At 44.7% G+C, this 17,508-nt stretch overlaps 1 protein-coding gene and 1 long non-coding RNA gene across 2 annotated transcripts in view; one reads left to right on the top strand and one right to left on the bottom strand.

Annotated features, from left to right (window-relative positions):
* Positions 1 to 12,404, bottom strand: part of LOC136386513 (uncharacterized) — a 53,111-nt gene extending 40,707 nt beyond the window's left edge. The window contains exon 1 of the long non-coding RNA XR_010747914.1: positions 12,220 to 12,404. This is a non-coding gene — a long non-coding RNA (uncharacterized lncRNA). The remainder of the gene's footprint in view (positions 1 to 12,219) is intronic.
* A 2,164-nt stretch (positions 12,405 to 14,568) lies between these two features.
* LOC136385580 (ubiquitin-conjugating enzyme E2 D2-like) lies at positions 14,569 to 15,547 on the top strand. Its single transcript, XM_066356652.1, has 2 exons — positions 14,569 to 14,773; positions 15,031 to 15,547. The coding sequence occupies exons 1-2, from the start codon at positions 14,756 to 14,758 to the stop codon at positions 15,511 to 15,513; spliced, it is 501 nt and encodes a 166-aa protein (XP_066212749.1). The 5' UTR covers positions 14,569 to 14,755; the 3' UTR covers positions 15,514 to 15,547.
* The last annotated feature ends 1,961 nt before the right edge of the window (positions 15,548 to 17,508 follow it).

Below are 17,508 nucleotides of genomic sequence, written 5' to 3'. Positions count from 1 at the left end.
TATCTGGTTTGAGCAAGGCTCACCAGTTTGAGCCCAAGGTTGCTGGCTTGAGCAAGGGGTCACTCACTCTGCTGTAGCCCCTCGGTCAAGGCACATATGAGAAAGCAATCAATGAACAACTAAGGTGCCACAACAAAGAATTAATGCTTCTCATCTTTCTCCCTTCCTGTGTGTCTGTCCCTATCTGTCCCTCTCTCACAAACAAAAAGAATTATCACTAAAATAGTTGTAATAGAGCAGTATTTTTCAAATATTTCTTTAGAAATAGAAATTGTCCTTTAAACAGAACTATATGCAGAAGCCCGATACAATGTACATATATACAATGGAATACTACTCAGCCATAAGGAAATACACAATATTGTCATTTATAACAACATTGATGGACCTTGAGAATATTATGCTAAGCAAAATAAGTCAATCACAAAAAGCTAAGAACTATATGACTTCACTCATATGCAATGTTTAAAACTGAGACTCATGGAAATAGACTAAAGTATGGTGGTTACCAGAGGGAAGGGGTAGAAATGTAAGGGCCCAAATATATAAGAAAAGATGATTTGACTTTGGGTGGCGGGCACACAATTTAATATACAGATCATGCATTATGGAAACATATATTATTAAGCAGTCACCCCAATACATGTAATTAAAAAACAAAGATTCTATCACCTTAGAGAATACTTATATCACCACAAACAAAATGTTAGCTGAAATATGACATTAAAGGAGTTTCTAATGAGGTTTCCAAGGAACATGAGAAGCTTATTATTGCACACTGGAAGAAAGGCAATCTTCTTAGACTGTGTGTGTTTGTGTGTGTGTGTTTAATTTTACTTAGAAAATTAAATATAACAGGGTGACATTGATTAATAAGAGTACATAGCTTTCAGGTAAGTGTTTCTATAGCATTACAACTGCTGATTATGTTATATACCCATTAGAGGACATACAAATGGCCAACAGATACATGAAAAAATGCTCATCACCACTAGCTATTTGTGAAATAAAAGGTAATCCTCCTGTAAAGTGGCAAAAACCTTGGATTAATTTGCTCTCCTGTTGGTTGAAAAGTAGTACTGGTGATAAAATTGAAAGTTCAGCTGAGATTTCCAAGCAAAGTGTGAAAGTGCAGCCTGGCTTGTCCTTGCTACTTAAACTAAACGCGAGAAGAATGAGATAAATTGCAGACACAAGTATTAAGCACAAAGAAACCAGAATTTCATGATTGGAAAAATTCTTAGCATGTCCAGAGAGCATGCTCTGAGCCAAATGTCTGGCAGTAAAAACTTTGGCTGAAGAAATTAGGCTTATGGTACATGGATTAATTCAACCATCTCAGTAGAAGCAAGCAGTGGAGATGGGGTACTCAAGGAAGGATCTATGCACAATTCTGTTGTGTAATGACATGGATTCTACTGACTCACATTATAAAATTGAGAATGTTGTATCAGGAGAACTGCAGATTTGGACTGAATGGGACAGAAACAGGGTGAAATAGAGAAAGGCTGTCTGACTTCAGGGATTCTACAGCAGGAAACAGACTAATGGATCTGCTCAGATATAAACATGAGATGTCCTTCAAAACAAAAACACTATAGGGGCAGAGCTATGAATGTAGAGGCAGAGAAACTAGAGAGCCAGAAACAGAGGCAGGGGCTGACTTAACCTCCTTGGGCCCAGAGGGTAGATTGAGGCAAACAGGATAATTTTCAGGCCATAAAAACTAATGAACATTTCCCACTGGGTTTCAAATTTGCTTGAGACCAGTGACTCCTTTAATAATTTCAGTCTTTCCCTTTCATAATGGAAAAGTCTATACCATATGCCTGCCTCATCAATTTAAAAAATATATATTAAGTTGATTTTTATTTTCAGTGCCACAGATAATGAGAAATTTTATACCCAAGTAAATTATACCTAGAGTCTCACTTATACCTGATTTAAAGCATTTAAATCGTAAGATTTGGAACTCTGAGTTGCTGATATTTAGATGAGATGTCAGACTTAGAATTAATGCCAGAATGGACTAAGAATGTTGGGAACATTAAAACTGAGTGAATATATTTTGCAGATGGGACAGATGTGAATTTTGAGATGCCGAGGGCAGAGTCTACAGGTCTGAGAGTATTGTTCGGTTAGACAGCTTGTTAGATATGAGCCTGGACAGGCAAAGAAGGGGAAGGACGAATTGTCCCCATGCATTCCTGGTACGCAAGATCTAGGTAAATCTTTAAACTAAAATAGATCTCACCACACCTGACTGGAGATCTCAAGTTCCCTGATATGGTATCAGGCACATAGCAATACAATATAGATAGATAAATGAGAGAAAGAAGCTGAAAAAAAAATAAAATAAAAGGAAAAAAGAAACATGTATGGGAAAGTCCAGGAAGTAAAACCCATAAATACCTAAATTCTGTAAGTAATTGAGGCACTCATTTCCACAAGTGAGTCACTCACTCAGGCAGAGGCAGATTAAGATCGGTTGAGGCCCCAAGTGCAGAAGAAAATATTAGACCCCTTTAAAAGAGAGAGAGAGAGAGAGAGAGAGAGAGAGAGACAGGGAAAATAAAAATACATGTTAACCATATTTTTAAATAAATATAAAATATTATGTACTATTAATGTTAAAATTGCACATATGAAACCAAATTGGTGTCATTAGAAAAAAAGTGTAAAGTTAGGGTTTTGGGGGCCCTTCAGAAGTTGGGGACATGTGCCCGATGCACCCACAGTTAAATCCACCTCTGCACTCAGTCCTTCCTGAGTATATTTCTGCACGGCCAGTAACCCTTCCTTTGTTTGCTGTATTTTGTCTCTTGATTGAATTCTTTCTCACAAGCAAGACAAGAATCGAGGTTTTGTTGCTTCACGGGTAATATCTTTTTTGGCGCCTGAACCTGGATCTCCTTGTTAGTGGTAAGATCAGTAGTCTTTGCTGCCTTGGCTTGAATGATATGACTGATCATGTTTTCTTTTCTTCCAACCATGGGGTTTCTCTCTCTGCAGATCACCGCACCACTGTGGGCAAGGGTCAAGCACTTAAGAGCCACTACAAGACTCCTGTGACAGGATAAGGTAGTCATGGACCAGGGAAAGATGTGCTAGGTGCCCCGCCAGCCACAAAAAAGTGTCCAGGCACCAACGTACACTGTGTAACCAATTAAGCCCCACTCCTGCAGCATTCCCCAAGCTAGAAAATAAATAAAAGACAGAAAATGACCTCTCAGATATAACCTGGCCTCCTTGCCAACTCCAGACTTGCTTGTGTTTAGCATGTCACACCACTTTTTCAATGTTTGGTGTCATGTTCTTCTGCCTTGTCTTCCCTGTCCCCCTGAATCTTGCTGTGTTCATTCCTCTGCCAGTTGCAACACCCCAGGTATGCCTGCCCTTATTCCATTATAAAAAGAAACACTGGCTCAAACCCATTAACAGTTCTTATTCATGTCTTCCTATTATCATCTTTGGCCTGCTACACTAGGAGATCAAGCTGTTAATGGCTCCCAAACCATGGAATTGAATCCCAGCTCCACCAATGCCACCATGGTTGTTAACTACTCAGGGCCTCCCATTTTTTTCTGAATGAGGCCCAAGGATCCAAGGGAATGGGCCATTAGAGAGGCCAAAGGAGAATAGTGGGGGGGGTGACAAAGATTTCTGTATACTGGTAGTGCTATCTACTGAGTCTACTATTTTGTCTGGGAATTCCAGAAATTAATGAAACAACGAGAAGTGGAGCCCTTATCTCTGTTCTGCTAAATGCATCTTGGGAGATGAGAATGGGGAAGATGAGGCATGCACTGGTGAGCTCAGTTGCTCAAGACATGGGGTCAGAGAGGAAGGAGGTCTTGTTGGTGAGTTTAGAGATGACAGACCATCCCTAGGTAGATGAGATTGGGGTGGGTTGCATGGTAAGGCTAGCTGAGTCTGAAAACCCAGGAATGAAGCAGAAGATGATCCCTTAGGATGGGAAAAACAATGATGCCTCTTTTCTCCCGTACTCTTCTCTGTTCTCTTCCAGATAAAAAACCAATCCCTCATTCCTCAGGACTCACCCCTAAAATGTATCCTCAAGAACTGGTCAAAATTTGATCCCCAAACTTTAGAGAAAAGACTAATATTCTTTTGCAACACCACTTTGTCACAATATAAGTTAGAGAATTAAGAAGTTTGGCCAGAAAATGGTAGCTTGAATTATAATACTATTCTCCAATTAGATATTTTTTTGTCACCATCAGGGCAGATGGACTGAAGTTTCATATGTCCAACTCTTCATAACTTTAAGGAAAACCCAGTCCTTTGTAAGACCTGCAGACTATATCTGGCTGTTTTTGTTGTATTCAGCCAATCACCGCAAGAACAACAGACTTCAAAGAAGATAAAACCCCTGGTGGAACCAGGGGCTGTGGGAAAAGAGAATAAAAAAGGAAGCTCTATTTATCACAAACTCCCATTGCCAGAACAGGCACATCCATATCCTGACACCTATTTTACTGCTCCCTGCCAGGAGGTTTCTAGACTAAGCCCACTCCAAGAAATAGTGATCCTACAGGCCCCATCAAAGTACAGGTTTCCTTTACAATGTAAGATCTCCTTCAAATCATAAACAAGCTAGGGAAATTCCCAGAAGGACCTGATACATTTATAACAGGGTTTCAAAGGTCTATTTAACCTTTGACCTGACTGTGAAGGATATTACCCTCCTCTTTAATACAATTCTCACTCATGGAAAACATCAAACCATAGCTGAGGCAGCCTTACAATTTGCCAGTGGTTTACATATCACCAATCAATAATACCCACAGGGTACTGCCATTGTGCCCTAAAATGACCCAAAGTGGTATAACAACTCACTAGCCTTGACATCTGGGTGGGACATCATCTGTTAAGTTGCATACATGAAGGTATCAGTGCTAGCAAAAGTAAGCCACTGGCCTGACCAGACGGTGGCACGGTGGATAGAGCATCTGGCTTGGAAGCAGAGGACCTGGGTTCGAAACCCTGAGGTCGTGGGCTTGAGTGCAGGCTCATCTGGTTTGAGCAAGGCTCACCAGCTTAAGCCCAAGGTTGTTGGCTTGAGCAAGGGGTCGCTCGGTCTGTTGTAGCCCCCCTCAGGTCAAAGCACATATGAGAAAGCAATAAATGAACAACTAAAGTGCCACAACAAAAGAATTGATGCTTCTCAATCTTTCTCCCTTCCTTTCTGTCTGTCCCTATCTGTCCCTCTCTCTGTCTCTCTCTGTCTCTGAAAAACACAAAAAAAAGACTAAGCCACTGAACTTTAAAAAATTAGCCACCACTAACCAAGGGCAAAATAAGAATCCCAACACCTTTGTAAAAAGGTTGTGAGAAGCCCTGCTGAAATATACAAATATTTATTTATTTGTTGTTTATTTATTTATTTATAGCAGGGGAGGTACAGACAGGGACAGACAGGAAGGGAGAGAAATGAGAAGCATCAGTTCTTCATTGGAGCACCTTAGTTGTTCATTGATTGCTTTCTCATGTGCCTTGACTGGGAGGCTCCAGCCCAGCCAGTGACACCTGGCTTAAGCCAGCGACCTTGGACTTAAGCCAGCAACCAGAGTCATGTCTCTGATCCCCCACTCAAGGCAGGATCCCTGCGCTCAAGCTAGTGAGCTTCTGCTCAAGCCATATGAGCCCACACTCAAGCTAGTGGCCTCGGTGTTTCAATCCTGGGTCCTCAGCATCCCAGGTTGACACACTATCCACTGTATCACTGCCTGGTCATGGTTGAAATATACAAATCTTGACCCTGATTCACCTGAAGGGGATCTGCTCTTAAAGGATTGTTTTGCTTGTTTGTTTCTTTGTTTTAGCTAAAGAGAGAGGCAGACAAACAGAAAGGGAACGAGATAAGAAGTATCAGTTCTTTTGTTGTGAAACCTTAATGGTTCATTGATTGCTTTCTGATATGTGCCTTGAGGGGGGGAGGGGGTTCCAGCAGACAGAGAGACCCTTTGCTCAAGCCATCAACCTTAGGCTCAAGCTAGCAACATTGGGCTTCAAGCCAGCTACCCTTGGGCTCAAACCAGCAACCATGGGGTCATGTCTATGATCCCTTGCTCAAGTTGGCGACCCAATGCTCAAGCTAGTGACCTCAGGGTATTGAATCTTGGTCCTAGTGTCCCAGGCCAATACTCTGTCCACTATGCCACTGCCTGGTCAGGCAAGGATTGGTTTTTAACACAAGCAGCTCCTGACATTTGAAGATAACTCTAAAAATTAGAAATGGGGCATCCTGAAAGCTGCCATCTCAGTCTTATATAATTGAAACAAGAAAAAGGAGAGAATACAAGATAAAGAAAAACACAAGGAGAAATGGCAGGCACAGGACTTGAAGTGTAGAGGCCTTATCCTCTGGCTGGCTACCAAAATCAACTATCATCACTGAAGGGATGGAGCCAAGGGTAACCCTGGATGTGGCAGGTAGGATCATAAATTTTCTATTGGATATGAGAATCTCCTACTCTCTGCTAACCTCCAACTCTGAACAGTTCTCCTTCAGGATTAGCCAGGTGATACGAGTGAACAGGGTGCCTATTCACACACCCAAACACACAAAAAAGACTCCACCTCTATGCTGTCTCTAAGGCCAGATTATATTCTCACGTCAGTTCTTAGTAATGGCAGAATGCATTACTCCCTTTCTTGGGAGAGATATTTTAAGCAAATTAAGCAGCCAAACAACTTTCTCCTTGGCTCTGAGATTAACATCTTCTCTATTTGCTTTATGCCCTGAAGAGGATCTCAACACCTTCAACACCTTCAGAGACAAAATAAACGTTAAAGTAGACCTCCTGGTTTGGACCTCTGGGATACCTAGGCGAGCCCGAGCAACACCTCTTATAACTATTAATCTTAAAGACCCCACCAGTTTCCCTAATGACAGACAATACCCCATTAAATCAGAAGTAAGAGAGAGACTATGTCCCTTAATCTTAAAATTTCCTCAGCATGGGTTATTAACTCCCTGAAACTCAGCTTGTAACACACCAATTTTGCCAATCAAAAAAAAAAAAAAAAAAAAAAAAGGAGGAATATAGATTAATTCAAGACTTACTCGCCATTAACAAGGTTGTAATACCCAAAGAGGCTGTAATACCCATTCATTTCACTGTCCCATCTATATACAATTTTCAGGTAAATTACCCCAGAGACCAAATAGTTTTTGGTCTTGGACCTTAAGGATGCTTTCTTTTGCATTCCATTAGACCAGGGGTCCCCAAATTTTTTACACAGGGGGCTGTCCCTCAAACCGTTGGAGGGCCGGACTTTAAAAAAAAAACTATGAACAAATCCCTATGCATACTGCACATACCTTATTTTACAGTAAAAAAACAAAACGGGAACAAATACAATATTTAAAATAAACAACAAGTAAATTTAAATCAACAGACTGACCAGCATTTCAATGGGAACTATGCTCCTCTCACTGACTACCAATGAAAGAGGTGCCTCTTTCAGAAGTGCAGCAGGAGCCAGATTAAATGGCCTCAGGGCTGCATGCGGCCCACGGGCCATAATATGGGGACCCCTGCACTAGACCCACCTTGTTAATTTTTATTTGCTTTTGAGTGGACGAATGAACAATGAATAAAAAACACAGCTTATTTGTACTGTACTGCCCCAAGGCTTTCGAGGAGTTCCCACTTGTTTGGGCAGGCTTTGGCATGGGACCTAAAGGACCTATCTCTTGAGGGGGTGGCTAGATCATTCAATGTGTCGATGATTTACTCATCAGCTCCACCACCAAAGAGCTAAGCATTCAGCAGATTACTAAGATCCTAAATTTTCTTGCTGAAAGAAGATGCTGGGTAACTAGAAAGAAGGCATAAATATTACAGCAATAAATAAATTATTCGAGACTTGTTCTCACATGCCAGAGAACAAAGATTATCCCCAGAAAGAGTGCAGGCCATACAACAAATCCCGGTTCCCAGTACCTTGAAGCAGCCTCGAGCCTTCCTCGAACTGATGAGATACTATAGATTGGGGATCCCGGAATATGGGGAAATACAAATACCTTTGTAAGAGGCTCTCAGACCTGAGCCTGAACAGAACCCTCTGCCTTGGGAAAGGGAACAAGAACAGACATTCTTCCAACTAAAGACGACTCTAATGGAGACACCTGTTCTTGGACTGCCAAACCCAAAGAAACCTTTCTGACTGTATGTAACTAAAAAATAAGGGGCAGCCTTAAGGATTTTAACCCAAACTCTAGGACTTATCCAACAAGCTATTGGATACCTCTCTAAAAACCTAGACCCAGTAACACAGGAAAGACCCCACTGCCTTAAGTTAGTGGCGGCAGCAGCCCTGCTGGCCCAGGAAGCATCCAAGATTACTCTTGGCCAATAAATCATCCTTTATACTTCCCAGCAAATAAACTGTCTTAGAGCACAAGAAGCCCCACTGGCTTGACTGACAACAGAATACTAAAGTATCAAGTGTTAATGTTAGAAAACCCCCAGGTTAGGATAGAGCGCTGCCCCACTCTAAATCCAGCCACCTTAATGCTCCTTCCAGGAGATGCTCCTCCACTTAATGCTCCTTCACTCTTGCAGTGAAACCACTGATCAAACTTTTGCTAGCAAGAGAGATTTGAAGGACCAGCCACTAGACATTGTGGATGAGGATTGATTCACAGATAAGAGTAGCTTCATCAGGGATGGGGTCTCGTGGTGCTGGGTATGCAATTGTCACATCTCAACAGGTCACTGGGGCCTGAGCCTTACCTCCTGTGACTTCTTCCCAGTTAGCTGAACTCATAGCCTTAACAGGGCCCTTGAACTAGGGAAGAAAAATGAAACAATATTTACACTGATCCTAAATTTCGTTTCTAGTACTTCACACTCATACCACTATCTGGAAAGGGTCTATCTCACAGCCAGAGATATCCTTATCAGGCATGCGCCTCAGATTTTCAAATTACTCCAAGCTATAAACTTACCCAAGGAAATAGCAGTTAGACACTACAAGGGGCATTAAAAAGGAGCAGATGAAATAACACAAGGAAATAAGTTTGCTGACATCCAGTAGTGGGATTCAGCCGGTTCACATCGGTTCTGCATAACCAATACCTAATTCTTTGTTGAGTTCAGTGAACCAGTTGTTAAAATGGTACATGTACTCAGGGTTCTCTCTAAAGTGGGCACCTGGGCAGCCACCCAGTGTGAAAATCACAAATTTACATTCCTTACTCTTTTTTAATGTTCATCTGATCAGCAGCATATTCTAAGCGCCCGTAGTAATGTTCATTCCATCCGTAGGTGAAAAAAATTACAAGTGAGGACGCCAATCAAGAATCAATACAGAAATATCTTAAATAAAAGTTTCATTGTCTTCTGTCAGTTATTATTTAATATTTTTTCATTAATATTTTAAAACTCTTTCTTATAGCATAATCTAGTTTGTGTACCTCTTTTATTGTTCTTATTTAACTATTGAATGCATGAAATAATAAACTACCTTTTGGTATATCTTTTTTTTGTACTTAAGGCAGAGAACTGCTTGCTAAATTATTTGACTCCCACTACTGCTGACATATCTGCTAAAAAAAAATGGCTTCTGCTTAACCAGTACGGTTGTGCAGTGGATAGAGCATTGGACTGGGACACAGAGGACCCAGGTTCAAAACCCTGAGGTCCCTGGCTTGAGCACAGGCTCATCAGCTTGAGCATGAGGTCACCAGCTTGAGCGTGGGATCATAGACATGACCCCATGGTCACTGGTTTGAAACCCAAGGTTGCTGGCTTGAGCAAGGGGTCACTCACTCTGCTCTAGCACCCCTGCACCGTACCCCCCACACAGCACTTATGAAAAAAACAATCAATGAACAACTAAGGAGTCACAATGAAGAATTGATGCTTCTCATCTCTCTTCATTCCTGCCTATCTGTCCCTCTGATTCTTTCTCTCTCTGTCACACACACACACACAAAAGTAGCTTCTGCTCAAGATTTCCTTTTAGGGCTTTTAATTCCAACAGGTCCAGATAACCCTAACTCCTTGCTATACCCAGGAGGAAATTAATTGGATCAAATAACATGGATATATGAAAAATATTGAAGGTTGGTACCAGCAAGAAGATCTCACTCACCTTCCACAAACCCTACAATGAAAGGTCATTAGGACTACATGAACATGACCCTTCCGATTTTGAAAGGGACAAATTAGAAAAAGTCTGCCGATGTCTCTTTACTGGGAAGGATCTAACAAAAACCATCAAGCAGGTTTGTCAAAATTGTGCCCTGTGTGCTATAAATAACCCATATAGATCAAGACCTCCTCCTTTAATAAGACGAGCTCAGAGAAGAGGAACCTACCCAGAGGAAGACTGGCAAATTGACTTTACTCAAATGCCCTCACGTCATGGTCAAAAACATCTACTTGTCTTTACTGATTCTTTTATTGGCTGGATAGAAGCCTATCCAACCAGAACATAATGGGTTCAAGAGGTAGCCAGGCTTCTAAAAGAAATTGTTCCTGGATTCAGACTCCCCAGGTCACGAACAAGTTAGACTTGGCCTTCATTTACCTCTCATGTTATACAGGGAGTCTATAAGGTTCTTGGGGTCAACTGGCACTTACACAGCCAGGAAACCTCAATCATCAGGAAAAGTAGAAAGGACTAATCAGATTATTAAGAGACTACCTATTACCATCACATGGCAGAATTTGCATTATAACAAAAACATCTCTTGCTGCTTTTATATAAATAACACAGGTCAAACTGAAGAGTGCAGCAAGAAAATTATGGAACATGCAAACTGGTTAGACTTACAACCAACAGAGCATTCAAAACACCATTTGGAATTTTATACAAAATATGCTTTCCAAAATGACTTGGTTTCTTCTGCTACTAAGCCCTTTAACATTAATTCTCCTTTTATTACTTTTTGGCCCATGCATAATTAATTGTCTTGTTTGCTTTGTTTTTTTCAGAATTCGGGCAATCCAGTTTCAAATGATGGTCATGAAGGGATAGTCAGTGTGTTTCCTCAATGGAAGACTCAAACATTCCACTAGATCTCATGAGAATCCAGTTTCACCCTACCTAACCCTGCCCCAGATAGTCAGCAAGAATCTGGAACCCATAGGTCTACAATCAGCAATAGCAGGAATAAGTTACAGAAGCCATAACCTAGCCCTTCAACTTCCCAAAAGCTTTTTGGTCTCTCTCTTGTTGAATTGGGTAGCTAGCTAGATAGACATAAACTAGAACAGGCAAAGGAGGGGGAGAGATGAATTGCCCCCATGCCTTCTTGGTATGTAAGATCTAGGTAAATTTTTAGGCTAGAACAGACCTCACCACACCCAGACTGGAGGTCTCAAGTTCCCTGATATGGTATCAGCCACATAGCAATACAATGTAGACAGAGAGGAAGACGCGGGGGAGAGGGGAGAAACGGTGGGGGAAGAGAGAAGACGGGAAAAAGAAAGTCCAGGAAATAAAGCTCATAAATACCTAAAATCTGTAACTAATCGTGGCACTCATTCTCGCGAGTGAGTTGCCCGCTCAGACCTTCTTGAGTGTATTCCTACACGGCCAATAAACCCTTGCTTTGCTTGCTAGAATTTGTCTCTTGACTGAATTCTTCCTCAAAGAAAGCAAGAATTGAGGCTTCCTCACTTCACCGATAACAGTATCTTCCCAAAATCCATGCCTATCTGGAGCTTCTCTATGTGACCTTGCTTGGAAATAGAATCTTTGCAGATGTAATTAAGTTGAAAGGAGATTATACTGGATTCGGGTGAGCACTAAATCCAAAAAGTGGTGACCGTAACAGGAGAAGGAGATTTGGACACAGAAACACATACAGAGAAGAAGTGCACATGAAGACCAGGGCACAGATTGGAGTGACGGAGCCACAGAGGGGCAACAAAGAATGCTGGGAACCACCAAAGCGAGGAGTTGGCAAGGACAGAACATTCCCTAGAGCTTTTTTAAAAGAGAGCACGGCCCCGATGACACCTGATTTCAGACTTGTGCCTTCATAACTGTGAGAAAATAGATTCTTGTTGTGAGCCATGGTGTTTGTGGTAATTTGTTACGGCAGCCATAAGGATGCCGATGGAAATGTGGTTTGTGTGCGGTGTCACATATAAAGTACTTTATAAGACTCACATTTGGAGAAGCTTAGTCTGTTGCTGTAAGATTTATTTGAATTTAAAATAGTAGGTTACTCACGGGTATTCAATGTCTCCTTTGTTCCTGCCAAAGAAAAAGTTCAGTCTTGTCTTCATTTAGCGCAGTATAAAGACCAAAGTCCCGATATTCTGTGCCATAGTTCAGCCCATATTAAAACTCAATCCGGTCCAAGCTCTGTTCAAAGCCTGTATCTGGAAGACCGTCCATCTGCCAGCCCACGTAGCGTAGTAGCAAATAGAGCTAGCATGAAGTCTGAGAAACAGACAAAAGGGTAGGATCTCTGTTCAGCCTCTGTTTACATTTTTTGCGCTTTTCTTTAAGCCAACCAATCAGTTTCTTTAAAATTTCGCGGGCTTACATTGGTTCCTCCCACTAACCAATCATATCCTTCTTCTAGGATAGACTGACAAGCCTCTAAGGTCACCATTCTGGTGTCCACTGCGCATGCCTTAAAGTGGAGGCACAGAGCACCTCCCCCCAGCCCCAGTCTGTCAGTGCCTTGGAAAGATTCCTTTTAAAGCTGAGTCTGGAGGGCTGGGGGCTCAATGGACACTGAGGGCACAATGGATTCCTGGAATGTGTAAAGAAGCCTGTAAGTGTTAGCCTTCCAGCAAATTTAGCTAGATGGAATGTTGAGGCTTTTTACTAAAGCAGGCTTTCCAAGTTTTATTACATATTAATGTCTAACTCCTTTTGCTCTCTTTCACCATCAGTATCTAGCTACGTGCTTACATTAACAATAGGCTACTAAAAAAAGAAGACGTCAGTTTGTAAATTCACATTAATAATTTTATTCACATAACATTTACTTCACTGGTGAAAATACACACATAAATTAACTTTTCTTTCAGATTAAAATGTATATATAAATATAGATAGCGATACAGCTATAAGTCTAGGTATAGATAAAGATAGACGCAGAGAAAGAGATATAAAGAGTTAGAGATGATAGAGATTGAAATAGAGATACATCTTAATCTGAAATCAGAAACAATGAATCCATCCAACATGACCTTCCGTTTCTTACTTAGCTTCTTGGGAAATGTAATCTTTGCCACAAAAGATTTCTCAGCTTTTTACCTTTTCAGATAAGACTGGAGAGTATAAATTTCCTGTGAGTGAAATAAGTCCATTTATTTAATTTATTATTCATTGATATTAGAGAGAAAAGGAAGGGAGAAAGAAACATCAGTATTTGCAGTATTTCGTTCCACACATTCATAAATTTACTAGTTGACTCTTGCATGTACCCTGACCTGGGATCGAACCCAAAATCTTGGCATATAACAGACACTCTGACTAACTGAGCTATCCAGCCAATTTACAAAAAGCACTCGATAGCAAATCCGAACATAGCACACCATAAAGTATCTGTGACTACTACAGCATTCAAAATACAAATCTGAACAGTTTTTTCCCCCTTTTCCCTGTTTCTCTACCCCATATTGTCTGGTTTATTACTGAAGCTACAGTTTTGAAGACTGGTAAGTGTGAATGAGTGCTAGGGGACAAAAAATACAGAAAGTTTGTAGCAATGTTACAGACTCAAGGAGACTAAATAGTCAGAAGAGCTAAAGGCAATATACCTGATTCTAGACTGGACTCTGTCTTGGAAAGGTTTAAGAATAAGTTTTAAGGAACTTATTTGTCAATTGACAAAACTGGAATATGAATATGAAAGTATTGTATCAATATTAAAATTACTGCTTAATGTTTTCCAGATAGACTACTGATTTCTTCCTTCCTTCCTTCTTGCTTCTTTTCCTGTCATGTATTCAAATATTAAATTCCTTTTAACTACAGATTGGATCTTTGCAGGCTTTAATTCTTCATAAAAAGTAAATTTATCAAAATACTATGAAAAGTTACTTTTAAAGTTACAAAAGTATGGTATTGACGTTATATTTACTCAAGTTGACTATGCCATAGAATGACTCTCTTAGGAAGCACACACGGATGTATCTGGGACGAAAGGACATGATGTAGGTAGCTTACTCTCAGGTGTATAGGTATCCACACAAAAAGACAGGGAGCACAAGAGCCAGAATGACAGGTAGAGAAATCAGTATAAATCCAATGTGGTAAAATGCCAATGGCAGGTGGATGTGGGTGAGTGAGAGGTGGAGGGAATTCACCAAACTGCTCTTACATATCCGGCTAAGTCTCGGTGATGGATAGTGCCTGTGACCCAACTTGCCAGGACACAGCACAAGCACTGGGTAAGCCAGGCAGCCTGGACTCCCTCCCACCTTCCAGACCTCTAGCCCCCCCTCTTTATTCCCCCATAATGGTCCAGCCCACAGTGTATCCCCCTGCATTCCCATCCATGGTCCTTCCCTCCATCCACCCCCTCTCACTTCAAGCCACCTCTCCAAGCTACCCCCCACCCCCTGCACGGACTTGGTGACGTCACCAGCGTGGCCCCTGTGATGTCACAGAAAGGATCCCCTACTTTCGCCAGACATCCCAACGTGGGCAGCAGTGGTGAACGGCTGGGACAGGCGTCCCGGACAGAAGCGACCCTGTCACCTGGTGGCATCTTCTAGGGACAGCGCAGCATCTGGGCGACTCGGCCATGAACGGCAGACGCCAGGTCAGGACAGCTGGGAGGGGGTGGCAGCTGCGGCGCGGCAGCGGTGGTGGAGCCAGCGGCCGCGCAGGCCACAGGTGTCCAGTAGCCCATCAGTCCGGGCCAGTTCCTACTCTCTCCTTCCTCAACCTCCTCTCCTCCACCATTCCTGTCCCCTGTCACCCCCTCGACCCCGGGGCTCGGCTTCACCCTGCTCATTCGCCCACCTGGGGGGTTGCGGCTCCCCCTACCCCATGATCTCCCCCTCCTTTTCCCTACAGGGAAGACATCGGCATAGGGTCAGCCTCATGGACCGTGCCGTGGCCATAAAGCGTCTCCAAAAGGAGCTCCTCGACCTTTCTCGAGACCCCCCAGCGCACTGCTCTGCAGGGCCGGTGGAAGACGACATGTTCGACTGGCAAGGAATTATAATGGGGCCGAGCGATACCCCCTACGAGGGAGGAGTCTTCTTCCTAAAGATGCTTTTTCCGTGGGATTACCCCTTCAGCCCACCCAAGCTCCGATTCAGTACCCGAATTTATCACCCCAATATTGACAAACATGGCAATGTCTGTGTGAATCTCCTTAATGCTGAGTGGTCGCCGGTAATGACGGCTTCCAAAATATTGCTAACAGTCAGTTCCCTGCTTTGTGAGCCTGTCCTACAGGATATGTTGGTTCCAAAAATTGCGAAAGTCTACATAAAGAACAGGGAAAAGTATAATTTCATAGCTCGTGCATTGACAGAGAAGTATGCCATGTAATTTAAAAGGAAATGATAATACTGTCACCTGAATAAAACAGTTATAAGTTGAATTGGTTGGCTTTGGACTGCTATCTGTGAAGTAACGTTTTCCCATTTTTCTGGGTACATAATGTACACCTTCCATATCAGGAAGGTGGAGGGAGTAGAGGGAGCCATGGAGATCGGGGAACCAGGGGGATCAAGGAGGCTTGGGGATGGGGGAGGCATGGGGATGTGGAGGCAGGGGGATAGGGGAGGCAGAGGGATGGGGGAGGCAAGGGGATGGGGAGGCATGGGGATGTGGAGGCAAGGGGATGGGGGAGGCAGGGGGATAGGGAGCCAGGGGGATGGGGAGACATGGGGATGTGGAGGCAGGGGGATGGGGAGGCAGGGGGGTGGGGAGGCAGGGGGGTGGGGAGGCAGGGGGGTGGGAAGGCATAGGGATGAGGGAGGCAGGGGGATGGGGAGGCATAGGGATGAGGGAGGCAGGGGGGTGGGGAGGCATAGGGAGAGGGAAGCAGGGAGGTGGGAGGCATAGGGATGAGGGAGGCAGGGGAATGGGGGGCAGGGGAATGGAGAGGCATACGGATGGGGGATTCAGGGGGTTGGGGGAAGCAGGGGGATGGGGGAGGCAGAGAGATGGGGGAGGCAGGGGAGTGGGAGAGGCAGGGAGATGAGGGAGGCAGGGGGATGGGGGGGCAGGGGAATGGAGAGGCATACGGATGGGGGATTCAGGGGGTTGGGGGAAGCAGGGGGATGGGGGAGGCAGAGAGATGGGGGAGGCAGGGGAGTGGGAGAGGCAGGGAGATGAGGGAGGCAGGGGGATGGGGGGCAGGGGAGTGGGAGAGGCATACGGATGGGGGATTCAGGGGGTTGGGGGAAGCAGGGGGATGGGGGAGGCAGAGAGATGGGGGAGGCAGTGGAGTGGGAGTGGCAGGGAGATGAGGGAGGCAGAGGGATGGGGGGGGCAGGGGGATGGGGGAGGCAGAGGGATGGAGAGGCATACGGATGGGGGAGGCAGGGGGTTGGGGGAGGCAGGGAGATGGGGAGGCAGGGGGATGGGGGAGGCAGGGGGATGGGGAGCCAGGGGGATGGGGAGGCATACAAATGGGGGAGGCATGGGGATGTGGAAGGCAGGGGGATGTGAAAGGCAGGAGGATGTGGGAAGCAGGAGGATGGGGGAGGCAGGGGTATGGGGAGCCAGGAGGATGGGGGAGGCAGGGGGATGGGAAGAAGCCAGAATGATGGGGAGCCAGGGGCATGGGGAGGCAGGGGGATGGGGAAGCAGGGGGATGGGAAGCCAGGGGGATGGGGAGCAAGGGGGATGGGGAGGCAAGGCGATGGGGAGGCAGGGGGATGTGGGAGGTAGGAGGATGTGGGAGGCAGGGGGATGGGGAGGCAGGAGGATGTGGGAGGCAGGGGGATGGGGAAGCAGGGGGATGGGGAGGCAGGGGGATGGGGAAGCAGGGGGATGGGGAGTCAGGGGGATGTGGGAAGCAGGAGGATTTGGGAGGCAGGGGGATGGGGAAGCAGGGGGATGTGGGAAGCAGGGGGATGGGGAGGCAGGGGGATGGGGAAGCAGGGGGATGGGGAGTCAGGGGGATGTGGGAAGCAGGGGGATGGGGAGTCAGGGGGATGTGGGAAGCAGGAGGATTTGGGAGGCAGGAGGATGGGGAGGCAGGGGGATGGGGAGTCATGGCGATGGGGAGGCAAGGGGATGGGGAGGCAGGGGGATGGGGAAGCAGGGGGATGGGGAATCAGGGGGATGTGGGAGGCAGGAGGATTTGGGAGGTAGGAGGATGGGGAAAGCAGGGTGATAGGGAGTCAGGGGAATGGGGAGGCATAGGGATGGGGAGGCAGAGGGATGTTGAGGCAGGGGGATGGTGAGGCAAGGGGTTGTGGGAAGCGGGGGATGGGGAAGCATAAGGATGGGGGAGGCAGGGAGATGGGGAGCCAGGGGGATGGGGAGACATAAGGATGGGTTAAGCAGGGGATGGGGAGGCAGGAGGATGTG

The sequence above is a fragment of the Saccopteryx leptura genome, chromosome X (genome assembly GCF_036850995.1).
Source record: "Saccopteryx leptura isolate mSacLep1 chromosome X, mSacLep1_pri_phased_curated, whole genome shotgun sequence".
NCBI classification, from domain to species: domain Eukaryota; kingdom Metazoa; phylum Chordata; class Mammalia; order Chiroptera; family Emballonuridae; genus Saccopteryx; species Saccopteryx leptura.
This window is presented reverse-complemented; position numbering and strand designations above follow the sequence as displayed.